The sequence below is a fragment of the Salmo salar genome, chromosome 28 (assembly GCF_965601325.2).
Source record: "Salmo salar chromosome 28, fSalSal1, whole genome shotgun sequence".
NCBI lineage: Eukaryota > Metazoa > Chordata > Actinopteri > Salmoniformes > Salmonidae > Salmo > Salmo salar.
The window spans coordinates 18246239-18266474 of NC_138318.1; the positions used below are offsets into that span (position 1 = coordinate 18246239).

The 20236-nt window shown below is 46.1% G+C and overlaps 1 protein-coding gene across 1 annotated transcript; it reads left to right on the plus strand.

Annotated features, from left to right (window-relative positions):
- Positions 1 to 1101: 1101 nt before the first annotated feature.
- Positions 1102 to 17858, plus strand: LOC106589585 (disks large-associated protein 5). The gene is made up of 16 exons (XM_014179731.3): positions 1102 to 1270; positions 1508 to 1752; positions 2001 to 2176; positions 9965 to 10036; positions 10198 to 10237; positions 10380 to 10427; positions 10569 to 10727; positions 10847 to 11132; positions 11365 to 11532; positions 11654 to 11742; positions 11852 to 12012; positions 12739 to 13102; positions 13332 to 14533; positions 16781 to 16958; positions 17111 to 17154; positions 17344 to 17858. The coding sequence occupies exons 2-16, from the start codon at positions 1512 to 1514 to the stop codon at positions 17449 to 17451; spliced, it is 3336 nt and encodes a 1111-aa protein (XP_014035206.2). The 5' UTR covers positions 1102 to 1270; positions 1508 to 1511; the 3' UTR covers positions 17452 to 17858.
- The last annotated feature ends 2378 nt before the right edge of the window (positions 17859 to 20236 follow it).

Below are 20236 nucleotides of genomic sequence, written 5' to 3' on the forward strand. Positions count from 1 at the left end.
CCTCTAGCGACACATTTGCAAAAAATCGACTAGCGACAAATCTAGCGACCTTTTGTGGTGTTATTGAAGACTTTTGGAGCAGGAGATGTTCACCCCCTCCGCGTCCAGACTGCAAATGAATCGCGCATGTGGGAAGCCGCCGCTGGCTGATCCCACCCTGGCTTACATTTTTCAAAAACAATTAACCTGAATTAGGGCCAGACTAGTTACCATAATTTTTTCACATTGCCATTGCTAGTTTTTTCTATTGTCTCTTTTTGGTCCATTTAGATTGTTAATGTAGATTGTATATAAAAAAATGTAAAAAATGTTATGGTTAAAAAATGTAATGTTTTACTGTGACTTGTTGTAGGCTCCTAAGTGGACCATAAGGTTAAAAACCAAACCAAATTAAGATAACTAAACTAAAAAACAAATTAAATTAAATTAAAAATTAAATTAAAAACTAAGTAACCCCGCCAGAGTGTCTCTTTTGGGTCACTTCTGCCAGTCTCAAGCCCGGATAAAGGAGGGTTGGAATTGTGACATAAAAAAAAAACAAGAATTGACAGAAGAAAGTTCATTTGTAGTTCTAAACATATTTAGGGTGTTTTTTACTCACTTTTTGTCTCTCCCACGACGTTATTCCTCTCTCCTACAGCTCCATCACAATTACATGCACATGGTAAATTATGCAAATTGGGTGATGACGTCATTTAGCAACTTCTAGCGACTTTTAGGACAGCCAATAGCTACTTTCCTTACTGAGGAGTTGGCAACACTGCGTGGGTCTCCTGCTGATGACACTAGGGCCGCTCTTTAGTTGTCTGCTGTGTGTTGAGATTAGGCTATGATATCACATTACAAGGTGAATTTTGAAATTAGCAAAGTGGAGAGATGAGTGTGAGAAACAGTCAAATTCCATAGGACATAGAATAACCTTTATGTTAACTACATTAAATGAGAATAATAACCCGCCAAGGTACTTACAGTTGTATCTTTTTTATTTGTGTTTTCTTCGCCTATAATCAATGAACACACATTTCAAAGTACAGAAGAACAACTTCGAAATCTCTAGCCTATCAGCGCGACGCCCCTGACCGGAAATTTATAATTAGCCAATCAGCGTCGAACGGCTGAATTTTCAAAACTGACCCGCCATATTGTTGTTATTTTTAGTTAGCTAGCTAACTTGGAAGTCGTTTATCCGAGTACTTCCATCCATAAAGGTTGCTAGATAGTTGGACTGCTAGAACTTGGAAATCACCAATAATAATTACCTTTTCAACAGGTAAGAGTACACATTGATAAATCCTAGGTTGATTAATATTTCTCATAACTAGGTAGAGCATATTAAGCGTCAGTGACAAAATGTGACTGCTGCTAGTAAGCTAGCCAGCTAGTTTGTTTGGCTCATCGCTTGCTAACTAACTTCTAAATATACAGCCACACGATAATCAATATGTATTTGTCTGTAAAACGTGTTAGTAACTAGTAGTTTCATGCATTGTATGTATATTTGTCACAGGATCATGGACTCCATGGAAGCTCGTTTCGGCCACATGCGTCAGCGTGACACCAGTGTGGACATGCTGCGGGTGAAGATGTCTCGGAGACGGTCGCAGTCCCAGAAGGAGAACCGAGACAAGGCCCTGAACAGCCGCAGGCAGCTTGACAAGCTCCCCGAACTGGAATGCTCTCAACTGGACATATCTGTTGCAGAACATCTGTCAGTAATTCAGGAAAAAGCACCGAATGCAAAGCAAGTGAAAAGTGAGTTTTTGTGTGCTTTTGTTGTGTATTCGTGGATCACTTATTTAGCTACCTAACAGTATTCTCTAGGTAACGTTACTGTAGTCAGGTTAGCTGGCTTGAATATTTTCTTCTCTGAAACTGTGGTGTCAAAAAAAATGCGCCTGAGCCAATTTCGCCCTCATGCCTCTTCATCCTCCACGCCCACTAATATTATGTAATCCCACACTGATCTATTTTCTCTCCAACTCCCTCATTCTTTTTCTCAGACACTGCAGTGGAGGAGCGAATTAAAAAGCTTGCACGCTACAAAGAGAATAAGGAGCTTGTGAAGGAGAAAGAGAAGAGGGCAAGGGAGAAGAAGGGGGTGTTTAAGGTTGGGCTGTACCGGCCCCAGCCCCTGGCCCCTCTACCTCAGGCCCCAGCTGCCACAACCAAAGCCATGGTGAGGGGGCACAGTTTAACACTGAGTCTGTATACGGCTGACATATCTATAGATATTATATCCTTCGTCCTTGGGAGTCATCGTTCAATCGTTGAGTTGATGATGTACTTGACTCATCACCAGGGGGTGAACTTGGTGTGCTCAAAACTCATAGGGATATAAGACAGTGGCGGTTGGTGCCGTTTTAAGTTGAGGGAGGACAATTTTTCTTATGCGCTTGGCCTTATTTCTATTACATCATATTGGATGACTGTCGTTCATATTCCATTCACCCAGCTCAATGTAAAATTGATAGGTTTAGGCTACAACCTGATAATACAATTTTCCATATACCCATCATGAGGTTGCTACAGCAGGTCGGGAGAAAATTGAGTAATTCAGACAGTGACACATTCAATACCTCCTTGCCACGTGCCTGTATCTAGCTGATCTGGGGTGTAATCATTAGTCCAACCGTTGCAAACAAGTTTATATTGGACAAATTCAGGGTGGGTTTATCCCTGATTTGTTCTGTTTGCGTCCTTAAAGAAACGTTTTAAACGGAATCGGCGCAATGAATACACTCCTGATCACCGCAAACACAGTTCACTTTCATAGCAGCCATATACAAACAGCGTAATAATTTGCTCATTGTCTAATTCCTTCGGCAGCTATATGCTCTCCTCTCACCTTTTCCCTTTGCTTGTGGACTTCAGTGCACAATACAACAGCTGTCTGTGACCAGGTCGAAAAAACCTTTCCATACCATAACCGCTAACTGCTACACACGGCTTACATCATTGTCCCCTATTGTCAGTCAACATAGTTAGCTACTAGAACTAACACGTTAATAAACCTGCTACAATCGTGCAGTTTAGCAGTTACACTGGCAGGCCACGGTGGCAATAAATTAATAAAACCAAAAGCTTACGTTGACTTGGAGGAGTTCGTGTTGGATAGCCTGTAAACATGGCATCCATTTCTGTTTGAGTAGGCTAAACTAGCTAGGTAACATTTGCTAGCTAGGTAAGTGAAAGTGGAGAAAAAAATTGTGTGTATATTGTGTGTTCTGAAAGGCCCCTGAGTCTGCAACACCACTGAGCAAGGGGCACCACCAAGCAAGCAGCCCTATGAAGACCAAGGAGCTCTCCAAACAGGTCAGGGACAAAGTTGTGGAGTACAGATCAGGGTTGGGTTATAAAAAAAACCCATTGAACATCCCACGGAGAACCATTAAATCCATTGTTAAATGGAAAGAATATGGCACCACAACAAACCTGCCAAGGGAGGGCGGGCAGCCCACAAAAACTCACGGACCAGGCAATGAGGGCATTAATCAGAAGGCGCAACAAAGAGACCAAAGATGACCCTGAAGGAGTTGCAAAACTCTAATCTTCGCTGTGGAGCATCTGTCCATAGGACCACTTTAAGCTGTACACTCCACAGAGCTGGGCTTTATGGAAGTGTGGCCAGAAGAAAAGCCATTGCTTAAAGAAAAAATAAGCGAAAACGTTTGGTGTTCGCCAAAAGGCATGTGGGAGACTCCCCAAACATATGGAAGAAGGTACTCCGGTCAGATGAGATTAAAATTGAGCTTTTTGGCCATTAAGGAAAACACTACAGTGGGGGGGAAAAGTATTTGATCCCCTGCTGATTTTGTACGTTTGCCCACTGACAAAGAAATGATCAGTCTATAATTTTAATGGTAGGTTTACTTGAACAGTGACAGACAGAATAACAACAAAAATATAGAGAAAAACGCGTGTCAAAAATGTTATAAATGGATTTGTATTTTAATGAGGGAAATAAGTATTTGACCCCCTCTCAATCAAAGATTTCTGGCTCCCAGGTGTCTTATTTACAGGTAACGAGTTGAGATTAGACTCTTAAAGGGAGTGCTCCGAACCGCAGCTTGTTACCTGTATAAAAGACACCTGTCCACAGAAGCAATCAATCAATCAGATTCCAAACTCTCCACCATGGCCAAGACCAAAGAGCTCTCCAAGGATGTCAGGGACAAGATTGTAGACCTACACAAGGCTGGAATGGGCTACAAGACCATCGCCCAGCAGCTTGGTGAGAAGGTGACAACAGTTGGTGCGATTATTCGCAAATGGAAGAAACACAAAAGAACTGTCAATATCCCTTGGCCTGGGGCTCCATGCAAGATCTCACCTCGTGGAGTTGCAATGATCATGAGAACGGTGAGGAATCAGCCCAGAACTACACGGGAGGATCTTGTCAATGATCTCAAGGCAGCTGGGACCATAGTCACCAAGAAAACAATTGGTAACACACTATGCCGTGAAGGACTGAAATCCTGCAGCGCCCGCAAGGTCCCCCTGCTCAAGAAAGCACATATACATGCCCGTCTGTTTGCCAATGAACATCTGAATGATTCAGAGGACAACTGGGTGAAAGTGTTGTGGTCAGATGAGACCAAAATGGAGCTCTTTGGCATCACCTCAACTCGCCGTGTTTGGAGGAGGAGGAATGCTGCCTATGACCCCAAGAACACCATCCCCACCGTCAAACATGGAGGTGGAAAGATTATGCTTTGGGGGTGTTTTTCTGCTAAGGGGACAGGACAACTTCACTGCATCATTTGACGGGGCCATGTATTGTCAAATCTTGGGTGAGAACCCCCTTCCCTCTGCCAGGGCATTGAAAATGGGTCGTGGATGGGTATTCTAGCATGACAATGACCCAAAACACACAGCCAAGGCAACAAAGGAGTGGCTCAAGAAGAAGCACATTAAGGTCCTGGAGTGGCCTAGCCACTCTCCAGACCTTAATCCCATAGAAAATCTGTGGAGGGAGCTGAAGGTTGGAGTTGCCAAACGTCAGCCTCGAAACCTTAATGACTTGGAGAAGATCTGCGAAGAGGAGTGGGACAAAATCCCTCCTGAGATGTGTGCAAACTTGGTGGCCAACTACAAGAAATGTCTGACCTCTGATTGCCAACAAGGGTTTTGCCACCAAGTACTAAGTCATGTTTTGCAGAGGGGTCAAATACTTATTTCCCTCATTAAAATGCAAATCGATTTATAACATTTTTGAAATGCGTTTTTCTGGATTTTTTTGTTATTCTGTTTCTCACTGTTCATATAAACCTACCATTAAAATGATAGACTGATCATTTCTTTGTAAGTGGACAAACGTACAAAATCAGCAGGGGATCAAATACTTTTTTCCCCCACTGTATGTCTGGCGCAAACCCAACACCTCTTCACCCCGAGATCACCATCCCCACAGTGAAGCGGGGTGGCAGCATCATCTGTCTTGTCCCGTCCTGTCCCGTGTAAATATCGTTTTCCTCACCCCCCCCGGTATATATTTTAGTCTCACTTTCCATCTACGGACTGATTATACTCTCCTGCAACCTGCCTCACCCTGTGTGGTACGGAGCCCATCTTTTTATGCTTTGGAACCGGTACCCCAATCAGAAGCTAGCCAGCTAACTAGCTAGTAGTCAGTTAGCAACTGCTAGCAGTCTTCACCGTTAACTCGGACACGAGCCAGCCTCAGCTCGGTCAATACCTGCCAATCTGCACAGCACGATATCAACCCAGAGCATATCTGCCGACACGGAGCCCCGCCGATCCATCACGACTGGTCTGCCGACATAATCGTCCAAGGTGGTTTCAACAGGCCCTTTCGTTGCGAGGACTCCAAAGGCCTATCTGCTAGCCCCGGCCCGCTAGCTGTCTGAATTGCTGCGTCTCCAGCTCGCCTAGCGTAGTAGCGACTACTGAATCGGCTCCCTGACTCACCTATTGCTACTCATCGGACCCTATGATCACTTGGCTACACATGCCTCTCCCTAATGTCAATATGCCTTGTCTATTGCTGTTTTGGTTAGTGATTTGTCTTATTTCACTGCCCAATATGCCTTAGATAGCCCCTTTGTCCCACCCCTCACACATGCGGTGACCTCATCAGGCTTAACTGGTGCCTCTAGAGACACAACCTCTCATCGTCACTCAATGCCTAGGTTTACCTCCACTGTACTCGCATCCTACCATACCCTTGTCTGTACGTTAAGCCTTGAATCTATTCTTCTGCGCCCAGAAACCTGCTCCTTTTACTCTGTTCCGAACGCACGAGACGACCAGTTCTTATAGCCTTTAGCCGTACCCTTAGCCTACTCCTCCGGTGATGTAGAGGTTAATTTGCTGACTTTTGTAATCGTAAAAGCCTTGGTTTCATGCATGTTAACATCAGAAGCCTCCTCCCTAAGTTTGTTTTATTCACTGCTTTAGCTCACTTCACCAACCCTGATGTCCTAGCCATGTCTGAATCCTGGCTTAGGAAGGCCACCAAAAATCCAGAAATTTCCATCGCCAACTACAACATTTTCCGACAAGGTAGAACTGCCAAAGTGGGGCGGAGTTAGCCTGCAGAGTTATGTCATACTGACCAGGTCTGTTTGCCCAAACAATTCGAGCTTCTACTTTTTAAAAATCCACCTTTCCAGAAACAAGTCTCTCAATGTTGCCGCCTGTTATAGACCCCCCTCAGCCCCCAGCTGTGCCCTGGACACCATATGTGAATTGATTGCCCCCCATCTATCTTCAGAACTCTTAGTGTTAGGTGACCTAAACTGGGATATGCTTAACACCCTGGCCGTCCAACAATCTAAACTAGATGCCCTCAATCTCAAATTATCAAGGAACCTAGCAGGTACAACCCTAAATCTGTAACCATGGGCACCCTCTTAGATATCATCCTGACCAATTTGCCCTCTAAATAAAATACACCTCTGCTGTCTTCAACCAGGATCTCAGCGATCACTGCCTCATTGCCTGCGTCCGTAATGGGTCTGCGGTCAAACGACCACCCCTCTTCACTGTCAAACGCTCCCTGAAACACTTAATCGAGCAGGCCTTTCTAATCGACCTGGCCCGGGTATCCTGGAAGGATATTTACCTCATCCCGTCAGTAGAGGATGCCTGGTTGCTCTTTTAAAGTGCTTTCCTCACCATCTTAAATAAGCATGCCCATTCAAAAAAGGTAGAACTAAGAACAGATATAGCCCTTTGTTCACCCCAGACTTGACTGCCCTTAGCCACAGGATGTTTTTGTGCTGGTCTTCTGCATTAGCATCGGATAGCCCCCGCGATACGCAACTTTTCAGGGAAGTTAGGAACTAGTATACACAGTCAGTTAGTTAAGAAAGCAAAGGCTAGCTTTTTCTAACAGAAATGTGCATCCTGTAGCACAAACTCCAAAAAGTTCTGGGACACTGAAGTCCATAGAGAATAAGAGTACCTCCTCCCAGCTGCCCACTGCACTGAGGCTAGGAAACGCTGTCACCACGATAAATCTACGATAATTGATTATTTCAATAAGCATTTTTCTACGGCTGGCCATGCTTTCCACCTGGCTACCCTACCCCGGCCAACAGCTCTGCACCCCCTGCAGCAACTTGCCCAAGCCCCCCCCGCTTCTCCTTCACCCAAATCCAGACAGTTGATGTTCGGAAAGAGCTGCAAAATGTGGATCCTTACAAATCAGCTGGGCTAGACAATCTGGACCCTCTTTCTAAAATTATCCGCCGCAATTGTTACAACCCCTATTACTAGCCTGGTCAACCTCTTTCGTATCGTCTGAGATCCCCAGAGATTGGAAAGCTGCTGTGGTCATCCCCCTCTTCAAAGGGGGTGCCACTCTAGACCCAAACTGTTATAGACCTATATCCATGCTGCCCTGCCTTTCTAAAATCTTCGAAAGCCAAGTTAACAAACAGATCACCGACCATTTCGAATCCCACTGTACCTTCTCCACTATGCAATCTGGTTTCCGAGCTGGTCATGGGTGCACCTCAGCCACGCTCAAGGTCCTAAACGATATCATAACCGCCATCAATAAAAGACACTGTGCAGCCGTCTTCATCGACCTGGTCAAGGCTTTCGACTCTGTCAATCACCACAATCTTATCGGCAGACTCAACAGCCTTGGTTTCTCAAATGACTGCCTCGCCTGGTTCACCAACTACTTCTCAGACAAGAGTTCAGTGTGTCAAATCGGAGGGCCTGTTGTCCGGACCTCTGGCAGTCTCTATGGGGGTGCCACAGGGTTCAATTATCGGGCCGACTCTTTTCTCTGTATATATTAATGATGACGCTCTTGCTGCTGGTGATTCTCTGATCCACCTCTACACAGACGACACCATTCTGTATACATCTGGCACTTCTTTGGACACTGTGTTAACTAACCTCCAAACGAGCTTCAATGCCATACAACGCACCTTCCGTGGCCTCCAACTGCTTTTAATTGCTGCTTTTAAAAACTAAATGCATGCTTTTCAACCGATTTGCTGTCCGCCTGACAAGCAGCACTACTCTGGACGGTTCTGACTTGGAGTATGTGGACAACTACAAATACCTAGGTGTCTGGTTAGACTGTAAACTCTCCTTCCAGACTCACATTAAGCATCTCCAATCCAAAATTAAATCTAGAATCTGCTTTCATTTCGCAACAAAGCCTCCTTCACTCATGCTGCCAAACATACCCTTGTAAAACTGACTGGCCTACCGATCCTTGACTTTGGCAATATCATTTACAAAATAGCCTCCAACACTACTCAGCACACTGGATGTAGTCTATCACAGTGCCATCCGTTTTGTCATCAAAGCCCCATATACTACCCACCACTGCAACCTGTATGCTCTCGTTGGCTGGCCCTCACTTCATATTCGTCGCCAAGGAGATGAATACTTTCGCAAGCCACTGTAGCTAGTGCTGTCGTTCTCTCGCTTCTCCTTAATTTTGGAAGAAATCAATTTGTTAAACTGTTCAACTATTGTTGTTCTCTCTCTTTGAGGCAACTATTTACCACATGTTATGCACTGCAGTGCTAGCTAGCTATAGCTTATGCTTTCAGTACTAGATTAATTCTCTCCTTTGATTGCGTCGACAAAACTTCATACTGCAAGAGCTCTGATAGGTTGGAGGACGTCCTCCGGAAGTTGTCAAAATTACTGTGGAAGTCTGTGGAAGGGGGTGAGAACCATGAGCCTCCTAGGTTTTGTATTGAAGTCAATGTACCAGAGGAGGATGGAAACTGTCCTTCGGCTACACCATGGTGTTGAGGCTACTGTAGACCTTTGTTGCAAAACTGTGTGTTTTAATCAAATATTTGGTGACGTGACTATATTTAGTATAGTTTTATCTAAAAAATTATCTTTATTTTATTTTTTTTCCCACTGTTTTTATGAAATTTCCCGTTCTCCTCTGAGGAGCCTACACTGACATAAGAACAGAACTGGTGTTCTTAAGCCACGTTTATACCTGGTGCTAACATGCGTCCTTTGTTCTGATTGTGTCCATCCTGATTGTGCCAATATTTGTCGACTGGTGTAGACGATCAAAAGACACATTGTGGGCTGCTTTTGATCAGATCTTCCTGACTACCACTGGAAGTAGTCCGGCACGCATTGTCTGTGTATCTCTCAAGTGTAGATCAATATGGACAATGACACCATTTTAAATCCTCATTATCCTACCTTCAATCATTGACAGCTGGCACAATTGACTTATGACAGCAATATGTTTTAAAATAAATATTATTTTTGAAAGAATATCTGTTACATTTGCATACAGGGAGGGACCAGGAAATCTGGTCACAATGTGGACACAGTGGCTGGATGAGACATTTTACTACCATGTGTAAACACACTTGAAAATGTGGTAACAATCCGATTGTGGACAAGATCAGGACAAAGGATGCCAGTTAGCACCAGGTATAAGCAAGGATTTAGTGGTGTTACGTTGTCATAACGGAGCCTTGCCTTTTCCTCCTACCAGGCAACAACGACAGTGGTCCAGCCCCAATCCACCAGAGTGACGCGCTCAACCATGAGGCAGCAAGCCCCCCAGGTGAATAAAAAAATTCCCCTACCAAGTCTGCATTTTGTTCTGCACACATCTTTTATATAAGATTTTCTGTTAGATTATTTAGTCAATAACTATAATAGCAGCTTTTTGGAATAACCATATAATTGACAAAATGCTGTATTTTCTCTGTTCCATTGGCCTAGGCACCACAGACTATTGACACTGTCCCTGCTTCAAGAAAAGGTTGTTTTTTGTGTTGTTTTTTTTACCCCCACTTTAACTCAAACAATTTTCCTACCCTAAATAATCATTTGAATGGTGTGCTTAATTCAACACCTGTATGTACTGACTGCTAACCCCTTAACTTGACGTGGTTCTGTCTTAGTTGAACCAGCTGTGGTCAGGTCAACCAGGAGAACCAAGATCACTATAGGTAACACCCCTAACCATGACAATAATCTGTCAACTGTTCTATACATTACGCCCCAAAAGCCTTTTGTTTAGCCAATTATTTAACCCCGATAAACATATCCTTGACTTGTAATGTAACTGTTCTTTTTCCACTTTCCTGCAGATGAACCAGTAGTCAGAGCCCCATCCACAAGGTCAGCTAACAGGCCTCTGGTCTCTGTGGCCCCTGTGGCAAAGGACAAACCTGCTGCAGCTCCCAAGACCAGATCAAATACCAAGCAGTATGCAGCACCACCTGTTGGCAGAGGGAGGAACACCAGGGGTGAGCATTGGCAGCTGACATCCCACGCGTCATATGCATTATTCCTCTACAACATTTTGTGGTTTCCCCCATGTTATTTCTGCATGGGGAAAAAAAGTACATTTTTACATTCTCTTCAGGAAATACTGAAAGCAATAAGCAAGCTGCTGTAAAAGTGAGAAAGACAGAGGAGCCCAGGGCTGCCAGTCCCCCACCCCCCAGTGTAAAGGAGGAGAAGATGGTAGAAGACCCTGCCCCTGCTGATCCAGAAGCTGTCCCAGCCCAGGCTTCCTCCCTCCCCCCTCCAGCCCCTCCCCCATCCTCCTTCGCTCCTCAGGGCTTTGTGTTCCAGGCCCCAGCAGGCCTGTCCAGGTTCAAGCCCACCCCTCTCACCCCCCGCTCTGCAGACTCCTTCTTCAAACCCAGGTAACACATTGTGGGTTTCTCCACTCTTCTTTGATCAGTCTGTATCCCTCTAACATATTTTAGATTCCCTTGTAATATTTATTAGGTGCATTACAGATGCATTTTTTTTCAACTGGGGTTTGAAAACCTGGTTGATATACTGTTACTGTTTATTAAAATATGACTGGCTGTCATTTCTTACTGAAAACGTATTGACGTTTTCTGTTTTAAATCTTCATCCTCCTCTCTGCAGTGTCCCTGCCTTTGTACTACCACCTGTGCCACTCTGGCTCTCTGACTTGGTGCCCAAAATGGAGCTCAGTGCTCCCTCTCCTGCCAAGTCCCCTGTTCAATCCCCGCCTTCTCCTACTCTGGCCCCTCAGTGTCCCCAGGAACCAGAGCATGATGTGCCCTACTTTAGGTGAGGGTTACATTTTAGCTGACAAACTATCATGCATATTATATGAAACCAAGTCAACAGTGAAGTTCCTGACCTAGACAAGTGTTGTATTATGTGATATGTGAATGTCTGTGTCTGTCAGGTTGGTGGTGGTCAGTGAGACCAAGAGACTGACAGCATTTTGTCAGCAGTGGGAGCCCAGGGTGGATGATACCTCTATCCCTGAAGAGAGTGAGTGACTTCATGTGTTTTAACCATATTAAGTGGTTGATTTGGATTTCTATCAGTGAAATGCATCCTACAACATTTCCTCAATGTTTATATCCATCCCTTTGTGAAGTGCGTGACCGTATGCGTACTGCGGTGGGCCAGGCCAGGCTGCTGATGAAGGAGAGGTTTGGTCAGTTCTCTGGCCTGGTGGATGACTGTGAGCTTGGCAGAGGAGAGAAAATCACCACATGCACCGACTTGCAAGGCTTCTGGGACATGGTCTTCTACCAGGTGGGTTAGTGACTAGGAGGACGTGGTCTTCTACCAGGTGGGTTAGTGACTAGGAGGACGTGGTCTACTACCAGGTGGGTTAGTGACTAGGAGGACGTGGTCTACTACCAGGTGGGTTAGTGACTAGGAGGACGTGGTCTACTACCAGGTGGGTTAGTGACTAGGAGGACGTGGTCTACTACCAGGTGGGTTAGTGACTAGGAGGACGTGGTCTACTACCAGGTGGGTTAGTGACTAGGAGGACGTGGTCTACTACCAGGTGGGTTAGTGACTAGGAGGACGTGGTCTACTACCAGGTGGGTTAGTGACTAGGAGGACGTGGTCTACTACCAGGTGGGTTAGTGACTAGGAGGACGTGGTCTACTACCAGGTGGGTTAGTGACTAGGAGGACGTGGTCTACTACCAGGTGGGTTAGTGACTAGGAGGACGTGGTCTACTACCAGGTGGGTTAGTGACTAGGAGGACGTGGTCTACTACCAGGTGGGTTAGTGACTAGGAGGACGTGGTCTACTACTGTGTGTAGAATTAGATGAACAGACACGGGTGGTTAGTCTGCATATGCTTGACTGTTAATACTAAGTCTAAACTATACTAGCTACCTCTAGGAAGAATTACCACCTAGATCGGTACAGCATTCTAAAAGGTTGAAAATGTGGATGCAAGCTTTCTAAAAAGGTACCCCCTCTTCTTTCCTCGCTCACCTTGTTCGACTCTTCCTCTTTCAGGTAGAAGACGTGAACAAGAAGTTTGGTGCTCTGAAGGAAGCGGAGTCTAAGGGTTGGCAGGAGGAGAGAAAGCCCCCACCACGACAGAGGAAGGTGGTCAAGAAGCCGGCCTCTGCTCTGGTGGCTAAGCCTGTCGGTGGTGCTGCCGCCAAGTCTCGTCTGGCTGCCATCAAGGCTGCTATTAAGGTCAAGCAGCTGGCTGCAGAGGCAGAGAAGGCAGTCCAGGCCGCAGGGCCAGGCAGTGCTGTGGACGACCCTGCTCAAGCTCCTCAGGACCCCCAGGCAGAGACCTTGGCCCCAGAGTCACCTGTGGTGGTGTTCCAGGGAGGCTTCTTCCAGGTGGAGAGTCCCGCCAAACTCACAGGTGAGAGTCATACCTCTGCTGTTCTTTACCCACGCTTCCCCTCAACTGCTGTGATGCACAGAGATATGGATGGAGGCAGAGGAAGATGCATAGAATGGCAGGCTGAAAGGACGGAGGGTTTGCTCGGGCCTGGAAGACCGCTGACATCGCCCTCTGTCAGTGTTAGAGGTACCAACTAGTGAGGGAGTTGGGAATTGACTGACTGCTGTATTGTCTCTGTCTTTTCTAGGGTCTGTGAGGAGATCAACCCGTGTAGCTACCAGGCCGCCACAGGCTTCTCCCTGCTCTGTCACCAAGTTCTCCACCCCCGTCAGAACCCGCCACTCCAACGCTGCTGCAGCTGCACAGCCCTCTACTCTCCCCCGCCTCACCCCTGCTCGCTCCACCCTCACCCCTGCTCGCTCCACCCTCACCCCTGCTCGCTCCACCCTCACCCCTGCTCGCTCCACCCTCACCCCTGCTCGCTCCACCCCTGCTCGCTCCACCCCTGCTCGCTCCACCCCTGCTCGCTCCACCCCTGCTCGCTCCACCCCTGCTCGCTCCACCCCTGCTCGCTCCACCCCTGCTCGCTCCACCCCTGCTCGCTCCACCCCCACCCCTGCTCGCTCCACCCTCACCCCTGCTCGCTCCACCCTCACCCCTGCTCGCTCCAGGCTCACCCCTGCCTGCTCCAGGCTCTCCCCTACAAGTCAGTTTGATGCCACCCCACTCTGCACCCTGGCCCCCGCTCAGAATAGCCCCACCAGAGTCTCTCTCTGCTTCTCACCAGTCAAAGAAGCTTTGATAGACGCCCAGTCAGAGGAAGGCCCCAGCAACCAACCAGAGCTAGTCTCGGTCCAGAATGAAGTCACTCCTGACCAACCAGAGCCCGAGAGCATGCAGGAAACTTGTGACCAATCAGAGGTTGTTACAGAGCCCACTGTTTATCATGAGGAGCACATTGAGAGCTGTGAGTCTGAGAAAATGAGCCAATCGCCATCCAACACACAACAGCTGACCAATGACGAAATGCCCCAAGAAGCCTTTAGCCAATCGGTGTTGGCTACAGAGGAGCCCAACCAATCGGAGCTCCTGGCCGTGCCTGAAGTGAGCAGCACTGTGGCTATCCACCTAAGCCTATCCTCTCACTCACTCCAGGACAGAGAAGAAGATTTAGAGGCCTACGATATCAGCCTACCCATCTCACCAAGGCTTTCCCTCTCGCCCTCACTGCCCCACACTCCCACCCATGGGGCAGAGTTCTCCCCAGTCAGGAGCCCTGCCTTGAGCTTCACCCTCTCCTCCAACCCAGCCAGGCCAAAACCTACCGAGGACAGAATATCTCCCCTCTCCTCACCCTGCCTGCTGCCCTCCCCTCCTACTGTCCAGGTCTCCCTCAGCGTCTCAGATAATGCCGACGTGACAATGACTCCAAATGCTTCTATCACTGAGGTAAGCGTTTTAGCAAAGGAGATAGTGGTGTGTGTGTGTATATAAACTCAGCAAAAAAAGAAACGTCCTCTCACTGTCAACTGCGTTTATTTTCAGCAAACTTAACATGTGAAAGTATTTTTATGAACATAACAAGATTCAACAACTGAGACAGAAACTGAACAAGTTCCAGACATGTGACTAACAGAAATGGAATAATGTGTCCCTCACACGAGGGAGGAGGATGTCTTCCCTGTATCACACAGCGTTGAGATTGCCTGCAATGACAACCGGCTCAATCCGATGACGCTGTGACACACCGCCCCAGACCATGACGGACCCTCCCTCCAAATCGATCCCGCTCCAGAGTACAGGCCAAGGTGTAACGCTCATTCCTTTGATGATAAACGCGAATCCGACCATCACCCCTGGTGAGACAAAACCGCGACTCCTCAGTGAAGAGCACTTTTTGTCAGTCCGTCTGGTCCAGCGACGGTGGGTTTGTGCCCGTAGGCGATGTTGTTGCCGGTGATGTCTGGCGAGGACCTGCCTTACAACAGGCCTACAAGCCCTCACTACAGCCTATTGCAGACAGTCTGAGCACTGATGGAGGGATTGTGCGTTCCTGGTGTAACTCAGGCAGTTGTTGTTGCCATCCTGTACCTGTCCTGCAGGTGTGATGTTCGGATGTACCGATCCTGTGCAGGTTTTGTTACACGTGGTCTGCCACTGCGAGGACGATCAGCTGTCTGTCCTGTCTCCCTGTAGCGCTGTCTTAGGCGTCTCACAGTACGGACATTGCGATTTATTGCCCTGGCCACATCTGCAGTCCTCATGTCTCCTTGCAGCATGCCTAAGGCACATTCACGCAGATGAATGCCTACCGTCTATAAGCTGTTAGTGTCTTAACGACCGTTCCACAGGTGCATGTTCATTAATTGTATATGGTTCAGTCAACAAGCTTGGGAAACAGTGTTTAAACCCTTTACAATGAAGATCTGGGAAGTCATCTGGATTTTTACGAATTATCTTTGATAGACGGTCCTGATAAAGGGACGTTTATATATGTGTGTGTACACCCCTTCAAATTAGTGGATTCCGCTATTTCAGCCACACTTGTTGCTGACCGGAGTATAAAATGTATCAAACAGCCATGGAATCTCCATAGACAAATATTGACAGTAGAGCAGAGTGACTTTCAACGTGGTATCATCATAGGATGCCACCTTTCCAACAAGTCAGTTTGTCAAATTTCTGCCCTGCTAGAGCTGCCCTGGTCAACTGTAATTGCTGTTATTGTGAAGTGGAAATGTCTAGGAGCAGCAAAAGCTCAACCGCAAAGTGGTAGGCCACACAAGCTCACAGAACGGGACCACTGAGTGCTGAAGCACATAATAATAGTCTGTCCTCGGTTGCAACACTCACTACCGAGTTCCAAACTGCTTCTGGAAGCAACGTCAGCACAAGAACTGTTTATCGGGAGCGTCATAAAATGGGTTTCCATGGCCGAGCAGCCGCACACGAGCCTAAGATCATTATGCGCAATACCAAGAGTGGTGTAAAGCTCTCCGCTATTGGACTCTGGGGCAGTGGAAACGCGTTCTCTGGAGTGATGAATCACGTTTCACAATCTGGCAGTCCGATGGAAGAATCTGGGTTTGGCGGATGCTGGGAGAACACTACCTGCCCCAATTTATATTGGCAACATTGAAGTTTGGTGGAGGAGGAATAATGGTCTGGGGCTGTTTTTCATGGTTCAGGCTTGGCCCCATAGTTCCAGTGAAGGGAAATCTTAACACTGAAGCATACAATGACATTCTAGATGGTTCTGTGCTGCCAACTTTGTTAAAAAAAGAGTTTGGGGAAGGCCATTTCCTGTTTCAGCATGACAATGCCCCCGTGCACAAAGTGAGGTCCATACAGAAATTGTTTGTTGATCGGTGTGGAAGAACATGACTGGCCTACACAGAGCCCTGACATCGACCCCCATCGAACACCTTTTGGATGAATTGGAACGCCGACAGCGAGCCAGACCTAATCGCCCAACATCAGTGCCCAACCTCACTCATGCTCTTGTGGCTGAATGGAAGCAAGTCCCTGTAGCAATGATCCAAAACCAGTGGACCGCCTTCCCTGGAGGCTGTTATAGCAGCAAAGGGGGGAACAACTCCATATTAATGCCCATGATTTAGGAATGAGATGTTTGATGAGCAGGTGTCTCTTAATGTATGACTTGCAAGAGGTAATTGTTTTCTCTAAATACACTAGAGTCTTCTGGGGTTGGAGTTTGAGCGCTACCTCCAACCCGTAGCAAGCTGCAACCTGTCGCCACGGGAGGTGGCTGTTGCTGAGGAGATGCTGTCGCCCATGGCGATAGACATAGAAATGGAGAGTCCGATGGCTCAGTCTGGAGAGCCCACTTGGGAGGAAGTGTTGTCTCCCACAGGTAAGGTGTGTGTGTGTGTGTGTGTGTGTGTGTGTGCACCTGGGTTTTGGCGCTTGGATAGGCTTTAACTTGGATATTTGTATTCCTTATGGTGGATTTGTTTTCTTTTTCAATCATGTCATTTTTGTATTCCCTCCTCACTCCCATCACAGCGTTTCCTAGTTTGGCACAAATGTTCACCCCACGGACCACAAAGGTTAACTTCCTTGTTTTACCCCCTTCTTTCTTGCATATATAAAGTATGATTGCATTTGGTGTTGGATCACTTTTCACTTTGGTGTTCTGAAATATGTAATTTTACTATTAGGCATGCATTCTTCTCAATTCATCAACTGACCCATGCTGTCCCCACTTCATTCTCCTAAATCTCTTCTCTCTCCTCCAGCCAGTTGAGTCGGACATGTTGCTCTTCACCCCTGATCAGATGGACAGAGTGAGACAGTCAATGTGCCCCAGTGACCTCATGTCATTCACACCTCCATCTAATAGATAGAACAAGCAACTGATGAGACCCATTTTAACAGCTGTTTTTTTTTTCTCTCCATTTCGCTCGAGACTAGTTTTTATAGTCTCTCAAAGAAAATAATTTTTTATATGCATTGTTACTTTTTCTAAACTCCTCTAATTGTCAGAAAAGTGTTTTTATGTAACTTCAACAGATTTTCAAGAATTTTCCTTAAACTATTTTGTGCTATGTCTACTACAACTTTGTTATTGAAATCCCAAGAGGCTCCAGGTAGTTTCCTAACTGTTAAGCACATTTTCTATGGTGCCCAGGTGTGTGCAGTAAAAAAAAAAAAAGCGTAATCAAGCGTTTATATATAGCCTAAATTCTTCTATGTTGAATATGCATGCTGAAAAACCTTTTTGTTTGTGTAAATAAAATGTTGATTCTTCAAAGTGGCCTTCAACAGACTTCTTTCTTTAAAGGGTTCCTTTCCTTCAAGCACTATTGAAGCAACGCTGCAGCGTGTTATATTTAACCGTGAAGGCTGCAGCAGGAGCTAACTGGTTTGTCAGTGCCTCTTTCTACAACTATAGCATCTATACCAAACAATGACTGTGAATCATGAAACAATACTCCCACCTATGTAATTCTGATAATGACTTTATTATCAGAAGAATTGTGTGAAATGCATGTTAACATGGAGGACTGTTATGATTTGATAGACCATGATCTGAACATGTCTGTTTTTAATCTGGCACTAGCCAACAGGTCTTACTGTCCTATCTAGCCCAAACTCCAGGGTGATCTGGGTAGTCTATTTCCTCTTAGCTGCTGTTTGGTGATGACCACAGAGGTGGTGGAGGCCACAGTTGTCTCAGCCACTGGAGACAGGTTAAGGTCACCCTCTGGCCCTTTGCCTTCTCCTCCCTCCATCTCTCCTCTGCCTCCCACAGATTCCTCAAAAAGGACAGTTTTAGAATTTATTTATTTGTCATGGAGTTACCATGAAGAGCTTGTTATGGACCAGAGTTTGACATCAGCATTCATTGTGCACACCAAGGCCAGATGTCCAAGACTAAAAAGCACTTCCAAAGGGTTCTCTGGGTTTTAATCTTGGGATATTTGACTGTCCCTTAGGGTGTGGGGGTCAGGATTCAAACTGGATCAAGGGGCCTCCTCATGTTTCTCAGTACCTGGCGTCTTCCTTGGCCTTAGCCAGAGCGATGCAGGGCTAGTGCAGTCTGCGTCAGCCTCTCATCCTGCACCTCCCTTCTCAGCTCCAGGCTGTACTCTGGTGAGTCCCCTCTGGGTCCAGCTCAGTGTCTGCAGGACAGGAAGTCTTCCCTGCTCCACTCTTCAACAGGCTCGGATTAGGACACAGCAGGAGTGAGATTGGCATGAGCACACCATAGAAAAATGTTATAATTAGAAGATGCATCTGTATTAAATAGTAGTTACCCTTTAACAGTCTTATGGCCGGGGGATAAAAGCTGTTTAGGGGTCTAATAATAGGCTGAATCCCAAATCACTCTCGCCCCTACATTTGGTGTTCACAATATGCACAAGTGTCCCAAAGCTGAGGGAGGGAAAATTATTGAATGAATCATTTTTGGACATGGGTTTGTCTCAATTGCTAGAATTTGCCATGTGAGATTACCTATAAATGTGGCATTTGACTGAAAGCTGATTATACCAATCAGCTTTCAGTTCAGTTGGATGACTTTACAGTAGGTTCAGCCAGAGGGGAGGGCTACTGTCTCTTGTCCCCTCCCCAGAGGAAACCCTCCTGGTGTCAGCAAGAGGGCAGCTCTTCAGCTGGTGGTCTGACCATCCCTCTGATCCCTGACCTCTGCACAGCCCAGCAATGCCTCAAAGAACTCCAGGAATGTAATCTAGAATCAGGTCCACCATCATGAACTTTCACTTAACTTATTTGTTTTTAAAGCGTCTTTGAGATTCTTATTCTAATGAAAATCGTTATACAAATTAAATATATTATGTATTATTAGACCCCTAAACAGCTTCTATCACCTGGCCATAAAACTGTTAAATGGGTAACAACTACTGCTCCCCAACATACCTACACGGCTGTTCATTGATTATTGATTGCCATTAGTACCTATTTATCCTGCTACTGATCACTATTACTTCTGTTTTGAAATATATACAGTTGAAGTCGGAAGTTTACATACACCTTAGAGAAATACATTTAAACGCAGTTTTTCACAATTCCTGACATGTAATCCTAGTAAAAATTCCATGTCTTAGGTCAGTTAAGATCACCACTTTATTTTAAGAATGTGAAACGTCAGAATAATAGTAGAGAGAATAATTTCTTTCAGCTTATTTCTTTCATCACATTCCCAGTGGGTCAGAAGTTTACATGTACTCAATTAGTATTTGGTAGCATTTCCTTTAAATTGTATAACTTGGGTCCAACATTTTGGGTAGCCTTCCACAAGCTTCCCACAATAAGTTGGGTGAATTTTGTCCCATTCCTCCTGACAGAGCTGGTGTAACTGAGTCAGGTTGGTAGGCCTCCTTGCTCGCACACGCTTTTTCAGTTCTGACCACAAATGTTCTATGGGATTGAGGTCAGGGCTTTGTGATGGCCACTCCAATACCTTGACTTTGTTGTCCTTAAGCCATTTTGCCACAACTTTGGAAGTATGCTTGGGGTCATTGTCCATTTGGAAGACCCATTTGCGACCAAGCTTTAACTTCCTGACTGATGTCTTGAGATGTTGCTTTAATATATCCACCAAATTTTCCTCTCTCATGATTCTATCTATTTTGTGAAATGCACCAGTCCCTCCTGCAGCAAAGCACC